The sequence below is a fragment of the Mustela lutreola genome, chromosome 8 (assembly GCF_030435805.1).
Source record: "Mustela lutreola isolate mMusLut2 chromosome 8, mMusLut2.pri, whole genome shotgun sequence".
Taxonomy (NCBI): Eukaryota; Metazoa; Chordata; class Mammalia; order Carnivora; family Mustelidae; genus Mustela; species Mustela lutreola.
In genome coordinates, this window is record NC_081297.1 from 70,919,462 (window position 1) to 70,932,426 (window position 12,965).

General features: G+C 36.2%; 1 protein-coding gene across 1 annotated transcript in view; it reads left to right on the forward strand.

The window, feature by feature from the left end:
• Positions 1-12,965, forward strand: part of ADAMTS20 (ADAM metallopeptidase with thrombospondin type 1 motif 20) — a 192,812-nt gene that overhangs the window by 148,222 nt on the left and 31,625 nt on the right. The window contains exons 32-37 of the mRNA XM_059185607.1: positions 3,355-3,555; positions 4,143-4,272; positions 4,487-4,581; positions 4,667-4,761; positions 5,264-5,397; positions 10,964-11,055. Of these exons, the coding sequence (XP_059041590.1) occupies positions 3,355-3,555; positions 4,143-4,272; positions 4,487-4,581; positions 4,667-4,761; positions 5,264-5,397; positions 10,964-11,055 (747 nt within the window). The remainder of the gene's footprint in view (positions 1-3,354; positions 3,556-4,142; positions 4,273-4,486; positions 4,582-4,666; positions 4,762-5,263; positions 5,398-10,963; positions 11,056-12,965) is intronic.

The following is a 12,965-nucleotide window of genomic DNA, read 5'->3' on the forward strand; positions in this document are numbered from 1 at the left end:
TTATTATGCATCTGTGGATATTCCTGCTGTGGGCATTTCATATAAACTGGATCATACAATATGTGGTCTCCTGTATATGGCTTCTTTCACTTAGCATGGTATTTTTAATGTTCATCCATGATATAGTATAGAATCATCATTCGTTTCTTTTTATGGATGAATACTATTCCATTTTAGAGATATGCTACATTTTGTTTATCCATCAGTTGATGGATATTTGTGTTGATTGGCTTTCTGAGTATTCTGAATAATGTTATTAAGAACATTTGTGGGGGCACCTGGTTGGCTCAGTGGGTTAAAGCCTCTGCCTTCAGCTCGGGTCATGATCTCAGGGTCCTGGGATCGAGCCCCACATCAGGCTCTCTGCTCAGCAGGGAGCCTGCTTCCCTTCCTTTCTCTCTGACTGCTTCTCTGCCTACTTGTGATCTGCTGTCAAATAAATAAATAAAATCTTTTAAAAAAAAAAAAGAACATTTGTGTACAAGTTTTTTTTTTTTTTTTTTTTTTTTTTTAATGAATGTTTTCATTTCTCTTGGGCAAATACCTGGAAGTAAAATTTCTGAGTATTATGGTAACTTTAATTTTTTGAGGAAATTCAAAACTGTTTTCCATAGTTGTTTCACCATTTTACAATCCTACCTATTTTACTCCTGAAATAAATCTTACTTGGTCATGGTACATAACCCTTTTTATTTGTTTCTGAAATTTTTAAAAGATTTTATTTATTTATTTGACAGACAGAGATCACATGTAGGCAGAGAAGCAGGCAGAGAGAGAGAGAGGGGGAAGCAGGCATCCTGCTGAGCAGAGAGCTCGATGTGGGGCTCGATCCTAGACCCTGAGATCATGACCTGAGCCAAAGGCAGAGGCTTTAACCCACTGAGCCACCCAGGCCCCCCAGTTTCTGAAATTTTTTGATAGTGTTTTGTTGAGGATTTTTATATTTACATTCATAAGAGTTTTCTTTTCTTGTAACATCTTTGCCTAGTTTTGGTATAAGGGATATAATGGCCTTGTAGGATGAATTAGGAAGTGTCCCTTACTCTTCTTTCTTTTGGAAGAGATTTAGAAAGGCTAATGCTAATTCCTATTCAAACATTTGATGGAATTTACCAACAAAGTCTGTGGTCCTGGGCTTTTCTTTGTGTGAAGTTTTATTATTATTATTATTATTAATTCAATCTCTTGGTTACAGTTCTGTTCTTTCTCCATCCCAGAATGTATTGTTATTGCTGTTTGCTTGTTTGGTGAGTTTTTTTTAACTCACTGTAAAGTCTGTATCCTTTGTCACATGTAGTCACTGAAGTTTTGCTTGATTAATATAATTGTGAGCTAATAATTCAATACTGATTTCCTTAGCTACCTAGAAACAATCTCCAACCTTTGCCAAGAAGCTCTGTAAATGGAGGCACCTTTAACACTCAGCCAGGGAGTTGACAACTCTTCCATAAGCTTAAGGTCCTGCTTTTGTTCATAGCTTAGATGTCAGTCAGAGATGAGAGTGTAGGCTCTTCCCAGGTGCTTCCTGAGCATGTGTGAAGTCCTGGACTTGTGCACAACCTTATGCATATCCACAGACTTTTAGTTCCTATGAATATATTGGAGCTTTTCAAAGCTGTTGTAGACATTTCATTTCCCAGATTTTCCTTTTAAGCTTTTTTGACTATCCTATTTTTTGCTCCATCTGTTATCCCTGCTCTGGAGGCTGCAAAGTTAAACAGTGGCCTTTAATTGGGTTCAACAAACACCCCTAGTGAAAAGGCTTTTAGCATTGGTGCAAGCAAGCTCTAAGTCAAGTCGAATAAAGACAGCCTTGCAAGTAGGATCTTCTAAAAAACCACCAAGCAGTTCAAATTATGACAATTCTATGGGAAGGAGACTTTGAAGGATGTCCAACCCAGTTCCTCCTCTCTTGTAGTGGCCAGGCTGCAGGTTTTCACCATGTTGGCAGGACTATTCATTTTGAAGGCTACTATGGAGCTAGAGAGGGGATAATGGGTATAGGGTAAGTCGGAACACCACAAAGTTCCCTCTTCATCCTGAGATTTAACCTTATTTCTTGAATAAATGCTTCCTGGATTGCTGCAAGCCTTTGGTTAATTTTTAAGGCTCTGGGAAAGTTAATTCTGACAAATTTTGCCAGTTTCCTCATTGCTTTTCTGGAGGACAGAATTTTCACTTGTCCTTACTTAGTTGTTTTCACTCACCCTCTTGGTCTGTGTTGATAGGTGGATTTTTTTTCTCATTATAGGTTATATTTTCCTGCTTCTTTGCATGCCAGCTAATTGCATGTTAGACATGAATTTTACTTTTTTTGGCTATTGGATATTTTTTATTCCTATGTATACATTATGAGCTTCATTCTAGAATGAAGTTATTTTGTGTGGAAACACTGTAATCTTTTCTTGTCTTATTCCTAAGATTTGTTAGGTCAGACCAGTGCATTATTTGGTCTAAGGTTATTTCCCCTCTACTCTGTCAAGACCCCTTTGAGTACTCTACCTATTATCCCATGTATATAAAGTTTTCCAGTCTGACTGCAGGGAATATTTAGTCCCATGTGAGTACCAGATACAGTAAGTCCTATCTTTTGGTTGGTTCATTCTTTGGCCTCACTTGGTGTCTTCACATATGTGTGTGCACTGGTCAGAACTCTGCTGTCCCCTTGTGTTTCTAGCAGACTAGAGCAGTTATAGGATCACTTTTTTATTTCCATCTCCCAAGTATCACTTCATTGCCTAATGTCCAGTGTCTGAAAAGTCATTGTTTATTATATTTTTTCCAGATGTTTTTATTGCTTCAGGTTAGAAGGCAACTTATTTCTTGTCACTCCATTATTGCCGGAAGCAAAAATCTGCTTTCCCTTTTTTGGATCTTTATGTCTACATCACTTATTTATTTTAGTCAAGTGGTATTATATATCACATTGTAGGTTTTCAGATAAATGTATGTTAACTTATATATAGTTACTAGTAAGTTAAGGCTAATAACTATTCTTTATTTCAGGTAAGAACTCCTAATATATTCCATTTCTGTGAAGTTGTGCCTACTGGGAGATAAGGCTTCAATCCAATTAAACTGTTCTTAGCAGTGTAATGGAAAACAGAACCAAAAAACATAGGCACTACAAATAGACAGTCAAGCATGAATCTGCATCCTTTCCATTTATTGGCTCAACTCTGGAAATGTTACCTAATGCCTCTGAACATTTGTTTATTCATCTGCAAATTAAGCTGATAAATAAGATTATTGTGCGGAGTATATAGCTTAGTATATATTAAGCACCTGGCAAATAGTAGGCCCTAGTTAAGTTTAAGAACATTTTTTTCTCCCTTATAATTGTGTATTTTTCAGTGTGCAGGTAACTGTGGATTTAGTTACCGACAAAGGATTACATATTGCATTGCTATCCGGCCTACTGAGAAATATAAGCTTCATCAACTTTGGCCTATAGACTATCGAGAATGCCCTGTGCTGCCTTCCCCTCAGGTTTACAAATGCAATTTTAGGAGCTGTTTGCATGTGGCCACTTGGAAAGTGGGGAAATGGAGCAAGGTCAGTATGTAATTATGAACTGAAAGCCTTTTGAATAAGATTTTCTAGGTGTAGGATACCTGGTAATCTGCTATCTAACTAGATCTCAGAACTGTCTCCTACTCCTTTTGTCTATAAAAACCACTATCAGATACTTGTATAAATATTTCTTTTTCTATGCTTGCTATAATCTTCTTATAAGCAGGGACTGTAACTAATGACTTATTTCTGTTCCTCTGAGAGTTTTGCACAGTGCCTTTCATTTTGAGTAGATGCTTAAGAACTATTTATTAGTTAATTAAAGAAGTAAATCTGATGTGTGAGTAATGAAAGTCATTGGCACTATATTCCATTTCCAATTTGATAGAAAGCAAGTGAATATTGCTTTGCAATCTTAGCATATAACAATGATAAAAGCTCTGTAGTCTTAATAATCAATAATTATTAATTAATGTATTACTAATAATCATGATTATTAATTAATAATAATTAATTAATGCATATGAAGGGATGCCTGGGTGACTCAGTCAGTTAGGTATCTGCCTTCAACTCAGGTCATGATCCCAGTATCCATTACATACTTTACTGCCAAACCGTACTCTTCACAGTGCTCAGTGACTTGTGGAGCTGGGACAATGGAGAGAAGAGTAGAATGCATGGCTGAAAGTGGTTTGTCCAGTAACTTATGTTTAAAGCGTTTAAAACCAGATGCTCAAAAGAAATGTTACATCAATGACTGTAAGTAATAGACTTTAAAAATCTACTTAATACCTAAGTGTTCCTTGGGAGTTTTAATTAAAATGTGAAAATAAATATTTGTAGCAGTCATACATTCCACATAATAAGATGTTTGTTTTTTCGAAGTATATTAATATTTGTGTGATTGAGCTAAATTCATGATCTGTTTGTAATTTGTTCATTGTCAATAAGTTGTATTCACTTGTCCTTGAAGGTAAAACATTTACAAGCTGCAAAGAAATCCAAGTAAAAAACAACATTACCAAGGACGGTGACTATTACCTTAACATCAATGGAAGGATAATAAAGGTATTTTGAAGACAGTCTGCATTTGATTTTAACATTGGCTATTGACTGTAAAAAGCTTTTCTAAATGTTTTCATTTTCCATTTAGATCTATTGTGCTGACATGCTCTTGGTGAACCCCAAGGAATATATAACATTGGCCAAAGGTGAAGAAGACAACTTTTCTGAAGTGTATGGTGTTAGGTATGAGGTTTTTGGCTTATCTGTGAATTTTTATGTTCTATCAGGAGAATTACAACTTCCAGCTTTCAGAGTGACACTTGAGTATCTCATAAGTGGGACAAGTAATTTAGGAGCAAGTGGATATAGTAGGACCTAAGCCAGGAGTTGTCCATGCCTGTTTAATACTGAAGACTTGAGTATTAACATGTGCTCAGAGATTGACTAAGAAGAATACTGACAGTGAGCTGTGGAACAACAGAGCTAGGTATATTTTAATAGAAATGAAATTAATACCAGTAATAAAAACTAGGAGAACTATAGTGAATTTTTTTCCATAAACCATTCTTGAACGTCCCATTGAGAACTATATATTAATCTTGAGTGACTTTAACTTCTTTCTCATTTAACTTACTTACACTATAATACTGAAGAGTATATCTTCCCATTTCCGAAGTTTACTATTTATCTACATGATGGGGGAATTACTGCATCTAATACTAAAAATACTTTAATGTTGTTTCAGACTACAAAATCCATATGAATGCCCTTTTAATGGAAGTAGGAGGCAAGACTGTGCGTGTAAAAATGACTACCTGGCTGCTGGATACACTGTTTTCAGCAAAATAAGAATTGATCTCAATTCCATGCAAATTAAAAGTAAGTGCTGGGACACCTGGGTGGCTCAGTCGTTAAGTGTCTGCCTTCAGCTCGGGTCATGATTCCAGGGTCCTGGAATCGAGTCCCACATCAGGCTCCTTGCTCAGTGGGGAGCCTGCTTCTACCTCTGCCTGCCATTCTCCCTACTTGTTCTCTCTCGCTCTCTGAAAAATACAATCTTTAAAAAGAAAAAATAAAAGTAAGTACCAAATCTCTAAAACAGAAAATCTCTATTTGCTAATGATATTCTAACAATATTCTGACATATGTGATAGCCAGGGTATAGAGAAGGGCCTAGCATTGTGCAATAATTACTTAATTTTTTAAAAAGATCTTAATAGGTACATAATTCCTTTGCAATAGCATGAGCCATGGGGACCCTTAATAAAAATGTAGTCGTAAAAACAGTGATAAGATGCTTCCCTTCTAAGATATAAGACTCTACCTTAAAATCCCCAATTACATTAGGGACAAGGAAGTTAATATCCTCAACATAATTGTATAAGCCTTTTGCAGGGCTTAAGGTAATAACTAACATTAATTTCTTCTCACAATTTGTCAAGTATTTTCCCATAAATTGTCTCATTTGATCTTTTTTATAATTCTGTACTAGTTAAGGCAGAATTGCCTCACACTATTGCTAGTGAAGAAATTCAGAGGTACTTATAAAGTTAAATGACTTGTCTGAATTCATACAGTTAGTAATTGGTGTTGAGGGATAAAGTCCCACCCACAGATCCCAGCTTCTGTACCTGCTGCCTTTCTAGGAAGTAATTCAGAGATTTAGTAAAATCAAAACATATTTACAGAACCTAATATACACAGAACATAAGGCAATCTTCCATTCTAGAACTTGCATACCTATAGGAAAAGGCAAAGAAGTTCATTTTGGAAGCAGACACTCTAAATTGCAATTGAATCACCAGTACCTAGTATGGTGCATAGACTATAGAAAGAAACAAAATAATTATTGAGACATAGAATGCATGAGTACATAATCTCTATATCACAGTCACATGATGATGAATTATAATTTACTGAACAACCACTGTTACTGCACTGGGGAAGCATTTCACTGTTATGTTTACGACTCTGGAGTTAGACTGGGAGTAAATTCTTCACATCCATTTACCAGTTGCATGACCTTGGAAATATATCTTTAAGCCCAAATTTCCTCCTCTATAAAGTGAAAAGCTGCCTCTCAGGTGTTTTTCCTTTCTTCTTTGTTTCCTTTTTTTTCCTTTTTGGTGAGGATTAAAAGATAATACTAGTAACATACCTAGTAAGTGCCTTGCATATGGGAAATGCTCAGTAAATGCTGGTTGTTATTTAATACTGTATGTTGTAATATTGCTAAGTACATAGGGGGAACTTGGTAACTTATTTGCTGTTTATTAAGCTGTTATATACCTTTTTAAAAAATTTCTTTTCAGCGTAACAGTATTCATTTGCACCACACCCAGTGCTCCATGCAATCCGTGCCCTCTTTAATACCCACCACCTGGTTCCCCCAACCCCCCACCCCCCACCTTTTCAAAGTCCTCAGATTGTTTTTCAGAGCCCATAGTCTCTCATGGTTCACCTGCCCTTCCAATTTCCCTCAACTTCCTTCGTCATTTTATCAAACAACTCTACCATTTGCCTGGCATTTGCCTGGGCCCTGAGAATACAACGTCAAATCAATACAATACAATACAATACATTTTCAACTCCCTGATCTCTCTTTTTTTTCTTCCAGTTTGGATGACGAAAACCCAGTCCTGATTAAACATTTCCCCTGTGATCCAGTTGCAACATGCAACATGAGTGTGGCCCCCTATATACTGCCCTTCTGACTGATCTCCCCTTTAACGCATGACTACTAAGTTACATGCTGTTTGAGTAATCCTGTTGCCCTTCCCTAGTTCATTTCCACCCCCACATCCTTAAATGCCTAACATCTTCTCCTTTAGTTTAAAATTTCTAAAATTTCCAACACTTCCACTTTGTCTACTCATTGCTGATGATCTTGCTTCCTATCTCATGAGAAAATAAAAACTAGGAAGAGCTTTTCCACAACCTACCACATCACCCCATTTACAAACTTCCCAAACTTTTACCTATAGACTTTTCCTTCTCTCCTGCTTACTGTGGGTGAACGATTTCCCCTCCCACCTAAGGCTGCCCTCTTTCGTGCTTCAGTTTCATCACTTCGTACCTATTCGAGAACATTCCCTCAGCAAACTTTCCTTTCCCTCTTAAACTACTGATTCTACCTCCATTTCTCGAAATCCAAATGACAGGTACTTGGTTTTCATCTTACTTGATTCCCGTCCTGGCCACTTTCTCCTGTCTTTCTCACGGTTTCTCAGCTCGACTGTTTACTCTTAATCTTCCATAACACTGAATGTTGAAGAGCTTTGGGACACAGTGATCCCTTTGGGAATCTCATTCTACTTACAGATTTCAAATGATGTACCCAAATATATATCTCCAATTTGGATTATTCCTCTAAACTCCAATATCTAGCTCTTGACTAGCAAATCCACATGAAAGTCTCATCGGCATATCAAATTCAATAAATCCCCAACTACTTTCAGTATGTCTTCCAATAGCCTCTCTTCCTATCTCAAAATTTTTTTTAATTTTTTTTTTTTTATTTGACAGAGAGAAATCACAAGTAGATGGAGAGGCAGGCAGAGAGAGAGAGAGAGAGGGAAGCAGGCTCCCTGCTGAGCAGAAAGCCCAATGCGGGACTCGATCCCAGGACCCTGAGATCATGACCTGAGCCGAAGGCAGCGGCCTAACCCACTGAGCCACCCAGGCGCCCCCTATCTCAAATTTTTATTATTTCAAGAAATGGCATATATAATCTAGATACTCCAGCTAAAATCTAGCAACATCTTAGCTCCTCCATTTCTCTCACACCAACATGCAGTCCATCATCAAATTCTGTGAGGTGAAGCTCTAACATACATGTTACTATGGACTGAATCAAGTCTCCCAACATTCATATGATAAAGCCCTAATCTCCAATGTGATGATATTTGGCTATGGGGAGATAATTAGGTTTAGGTATGATCATGAAGGTTGGACTTTCATGATGGGATTAATGCCCTTATAAAAAGAGGAAAAGACACTAGAGCTCTCTCTGCCAAAAGAGGACACAGTGAGGAGGATGACCATCTGCAAGCCAGAAGAGAACCCTCACCAGAACATGACCATACTAACCCAGTGATTTCCCCCTTCCAGACTCCAGATGTTAGGGAAATGTATTTATGTTGGTTAAGCCACAGCTCATGGTGGTTTGTTGGGGCAGTCTAAGCTATAAGATATCTTAAATATCTAAAAATATCTATAGGTGACACCAAATATCACTTTCTCACTACCTCACTGCTACCACCTTCATCTGAATCCACACCATTTTCCCCTGGATTATTATGCCTACTAAAATTGTAGTATTCCTACAATTCAGTATTGTAACACTCTCCACTCCTAAAATCCCTTCTTCTCTCTTTCTTTTAACTGTTTTTTTTTTTTTCAAGTACCACCCCTAATATAATGTAATATTTACTTTATTACCTGTCTCACTCTGGTAAGATTCAGATTCCATTAGCCTCTTCTCCTTCCACTGATGTGTTCTTAGAGTACTTAAAATAATATCGTATTCAAAATAGATTCTAAATAAATATTTGTTGAGTAAAAAGTCTTTAACTTTCCTCAAGAAACTGTCTTGAGGAAATCTTGAAGATAAATTTGAATTAACTGAAGTAGAGAAAAGTAGTTTCAGGAGAAGGGACCAGCATGAACAGAAGCCTGGAAAGGTGAATCATCTTGGTTCCATTAAAAAATAAAAAGCCCATAATCCCATTCACAGACCTGTACCCCTGGGGATAAAAATATATGTTTATAAAAAATAAAAAATTAAAAGTCAAAAAATAAAAATAAAATAAAAAAATAAAAAAATAAAAAGCCCATTTTTCTCTAAACATAAATGAAGGTTGGGAGATGACAGCTTGTTAAAGAATTTACCAGAGAGCAGATCATTAAGAACAATGTGTACTAACTACACAGTTGATTTTATAAGTTATGAGAACCACTGGGGGAAAGTTTCAGCAGAAGGACGAGACTTGGTATCCACGAACGTAGTTAAGAAGTTAATATAATAATCCAGATAGAAAATGATGTGGCCTTAAAATAGGGGTATGGTTCAGAATAGGGGGAATATTAAAGAGGTACACTCTGTTAGATTTCAGACAGAAGGAACATGGGGATTAGCAACATAAAATATTTGGAAAGTTTTCCAAAATAACAGGGCGGATGGTGACATAGTTCAGTGAGATGGAAATACAGCAGAGGAAATAAGTTTGGAGAAAAAGATAATGCATTTAGTTTGGGGGTGTTGAGTTAGAGCTATCTGTGGGGTATCCAGGTAATGATGGGGGAGATAGTAGCAAAGGATGCTTGACTTGAAATTTCTGTCTGCTCTGCCTTAGCCTAATCCATAAATTCCAGTGGAAGCAGTGATATGTGGATACTTGTTTAACAACCAGCATTTAACAACCAGGAGACAAAGTCTGACTTATAGCATTTACCAATGTCCCTGGTTATATATATCCTCACCATCCCAACTTCAAGCTACAAACACGAGCTTTTTGTACATGATGTTGAAAGAGACACACCCAGCTGGTTCTCGGGATTTGGTACAAGGCGACTCTGGCACATAACTGAAAGCCTCCTAGTCTTGAAAATGTGTCCTTGGTGATATGATATTTCTAGGAATGCTACCTTTGACGATTACCTGTAGGCAACTGGTGTCATCATGGGGACATGCAGTGATCTTTCAGTCTTGTTGAAAGGTGAAGTGATTTGAAACAACATTAGCGGAGGTGAGAGCCCCTGACTAGAAGATTGTTGGTTAGATTATTATTTGATTCAAGCATGAATAAGTTAATGGACCAGTTGACTTTTAGGGTTCCTTCCAACCTGTATTTGAGCCTATGTCTCTATTTTTGATACTTCATATAGAATCTCCAGCATTATTGCCAATTGGGAAATTTTGCTAATGATGTTGGCAAAAGTAAGGTTCAAAAAAAATAGCAATATAATGCAGTAATATTAGAAATCAAAATAGCAAATATTTTAGTTGGATGCTTTTGTTTTTGAGTTGCCTAAATGAATTCATATATACACATCACATATATGGTCTATAAGCACTCATGTGTGGCTTTGTCATGATATATTAACCTTCAATGTTTTTCCTTCTATAATTTGCTCCTGACCCCACTTTATTTTAGATAATCCCTATAATGTAAAATATAACAATGTATTTATTTTCTTAAAACCTCGATTAATTTATACATGTACCTGTGATTTATAGGGCAACTTTTGAGATAAACATTTTTGTATTAAAAATCATTTATCAAAAACCTGATGTGTACTGTAATTGCATAGCATTTTCACTTAAAATTTAGAATTAATTATATAAATATATTTAAGAATATAATATAAAGACTGTATGTTTTGCAGTGAAGATTGGAAAATATGCAACTCTTCAGTGCTAAAAAGTTTCATTTATTTTTTTTAGTCACAGATCTTCTTTTTGCCCAAACAATATTTGGAAAAGCAGTGCCATTTGCCACAGCTGGAGATTGCTATAGTGCTGCCAGATGCCCACAGGTATTTCATATTTGTTTATTTTTCTCTCACTGTGGAAAAAAAATGGATACTGTTTCTCCGAATTTTCTTGACCAGAATATTGCAAAAGGCATAAGTAAATAGAAAAATGTAAATTTCCTATATGGAATTTTATGTCAAAGATTATAGATAAATTTTGGGGGGAAAAACATCTCTGCCAATTTTAGGTTTGTTTGAAAGGTGCAGTAACACAGATTGCAAATTGTTCAGAGCCTATTTTTCCTTCCACCATGCATTTTCATTTTTAATCTTTCCAGCTGGTCCCTGGAAACAAATGGTTGTACATAACAAAGTGAAGGAATGGATCACAAGCATGTGGCCTCCATACACGGCTGCTAGCATTGGTTATATCAGCTGTCTGAGTCCATACCAGTGTCAGAATAACTGTTATTTGTGAAATAGTGTGTTTCCATGACTTTGCTCTTACTTTATTTTATTTTCAGAATTCTCTGCACACAGCCTTTAGGCCATCTCTGTGATTTCCAGTATAGAGTGTGCTTTCTAGGAGAAATTTACTCTCATCAAGAGATTTTATAAAGTCTATGTGAACATCAGCATTATAAGATGGAGACATGTAAGCTAGATTAATTTGGCATGGTTAGGAAGATTCATCACTAATTGAAACATCATGTGTAAGAAGTAATAATTATAATATTGATATTCTCAAGAGAAGTAGCTGATGGTTTGCCAGAGCCCTCTCTTGGGATTTCCCATTCACTATTTTCATCATGTGACAGAGAAGTCATGCTTATGTCGAAAAGAGAGGGCATTTTCTATACTATACAAAGATACTTAAAGGAGACCAAATGCATTAGAACTATGGGCTCAAATGAATAAGAAAAAAATTAACTGGAATGAATTTATAAATTTTAGGTCCAGAAATGCAAATAGAAGCTGGTGATGTTATATGAAAAAGACCTTGGTGTTTTATTCATCCATCATGAGTTCAATATGACTCATGTAGATTATGGAGTAATTTCTAAACCATCCCATATGATCATAAAGTATCTAAACATAATATTAACACCAAAAGATTTTAAATTTCTGTTTGAAAAGGGTAACTTTTAATCTATATAAGAGTAGGAGGCAAAAACCAGGGCGGGGGGGAAAAGAGCATTTAAATCATGTCACACAAGGAAAATGAAGGTAACTAGGAAAAGAATGTGAAGTTATGGTAACTATCTTTAACTATTTAAAGAGCTCCATGAAAGAGGAATGAGGTCAGTGTGTTATTCCAGGAGGCATTAATAGAGTAACAGATTCCAGCTCAAGATAAAGAAGGTTTCTGACAAGAGAGAGTTGTCCAGTAAAAAATCCCCCAGATGTGGAACCCAATAAATCACTAATTTTTGCCTGTAGTTTTTATAAATTGGTCTTGTATCCTGCAACCCTGTTTAACTAATTTATTTGTTATAGTAGTTTTTTTTTTTACGGGATTCTTTGGGACTTTCTATATACACTGTGATGTCATCTACAAATAAACATAGTTTTAATTCCTCCTTGGCAATATGGATGCTGTTTATTTCTTTATCTTGCCTCATTACCCTGTCTAAAACTTCTAGAGCAATGTTAAAGTGATGAGAGAAAAAAAAAGTGATGAGAGTAGATACACTTGTTTTATTCCTGGTTTTAGGGGGAAAGCATTCAGTCCATCATTAAGCGTGTTAGCTGTGAATGTTATAGATGCCTTAGTCAAGTTAAGGAAGTGCCCTTCTAGTCCTAATTTAAGTGGTTTTATCATGAAAGGGTGTTGGTTTTTGAAATGTTTCTGCATGTGCTGAGGTGATCCTGAGGCTCTTGTCCATTACTGTAGTGATACGGTGTATCACACTGGTTGACTATTATATGTTGAAACAACCTTGCATTCCTAGGAGAAATCCCATTTGGCCAGG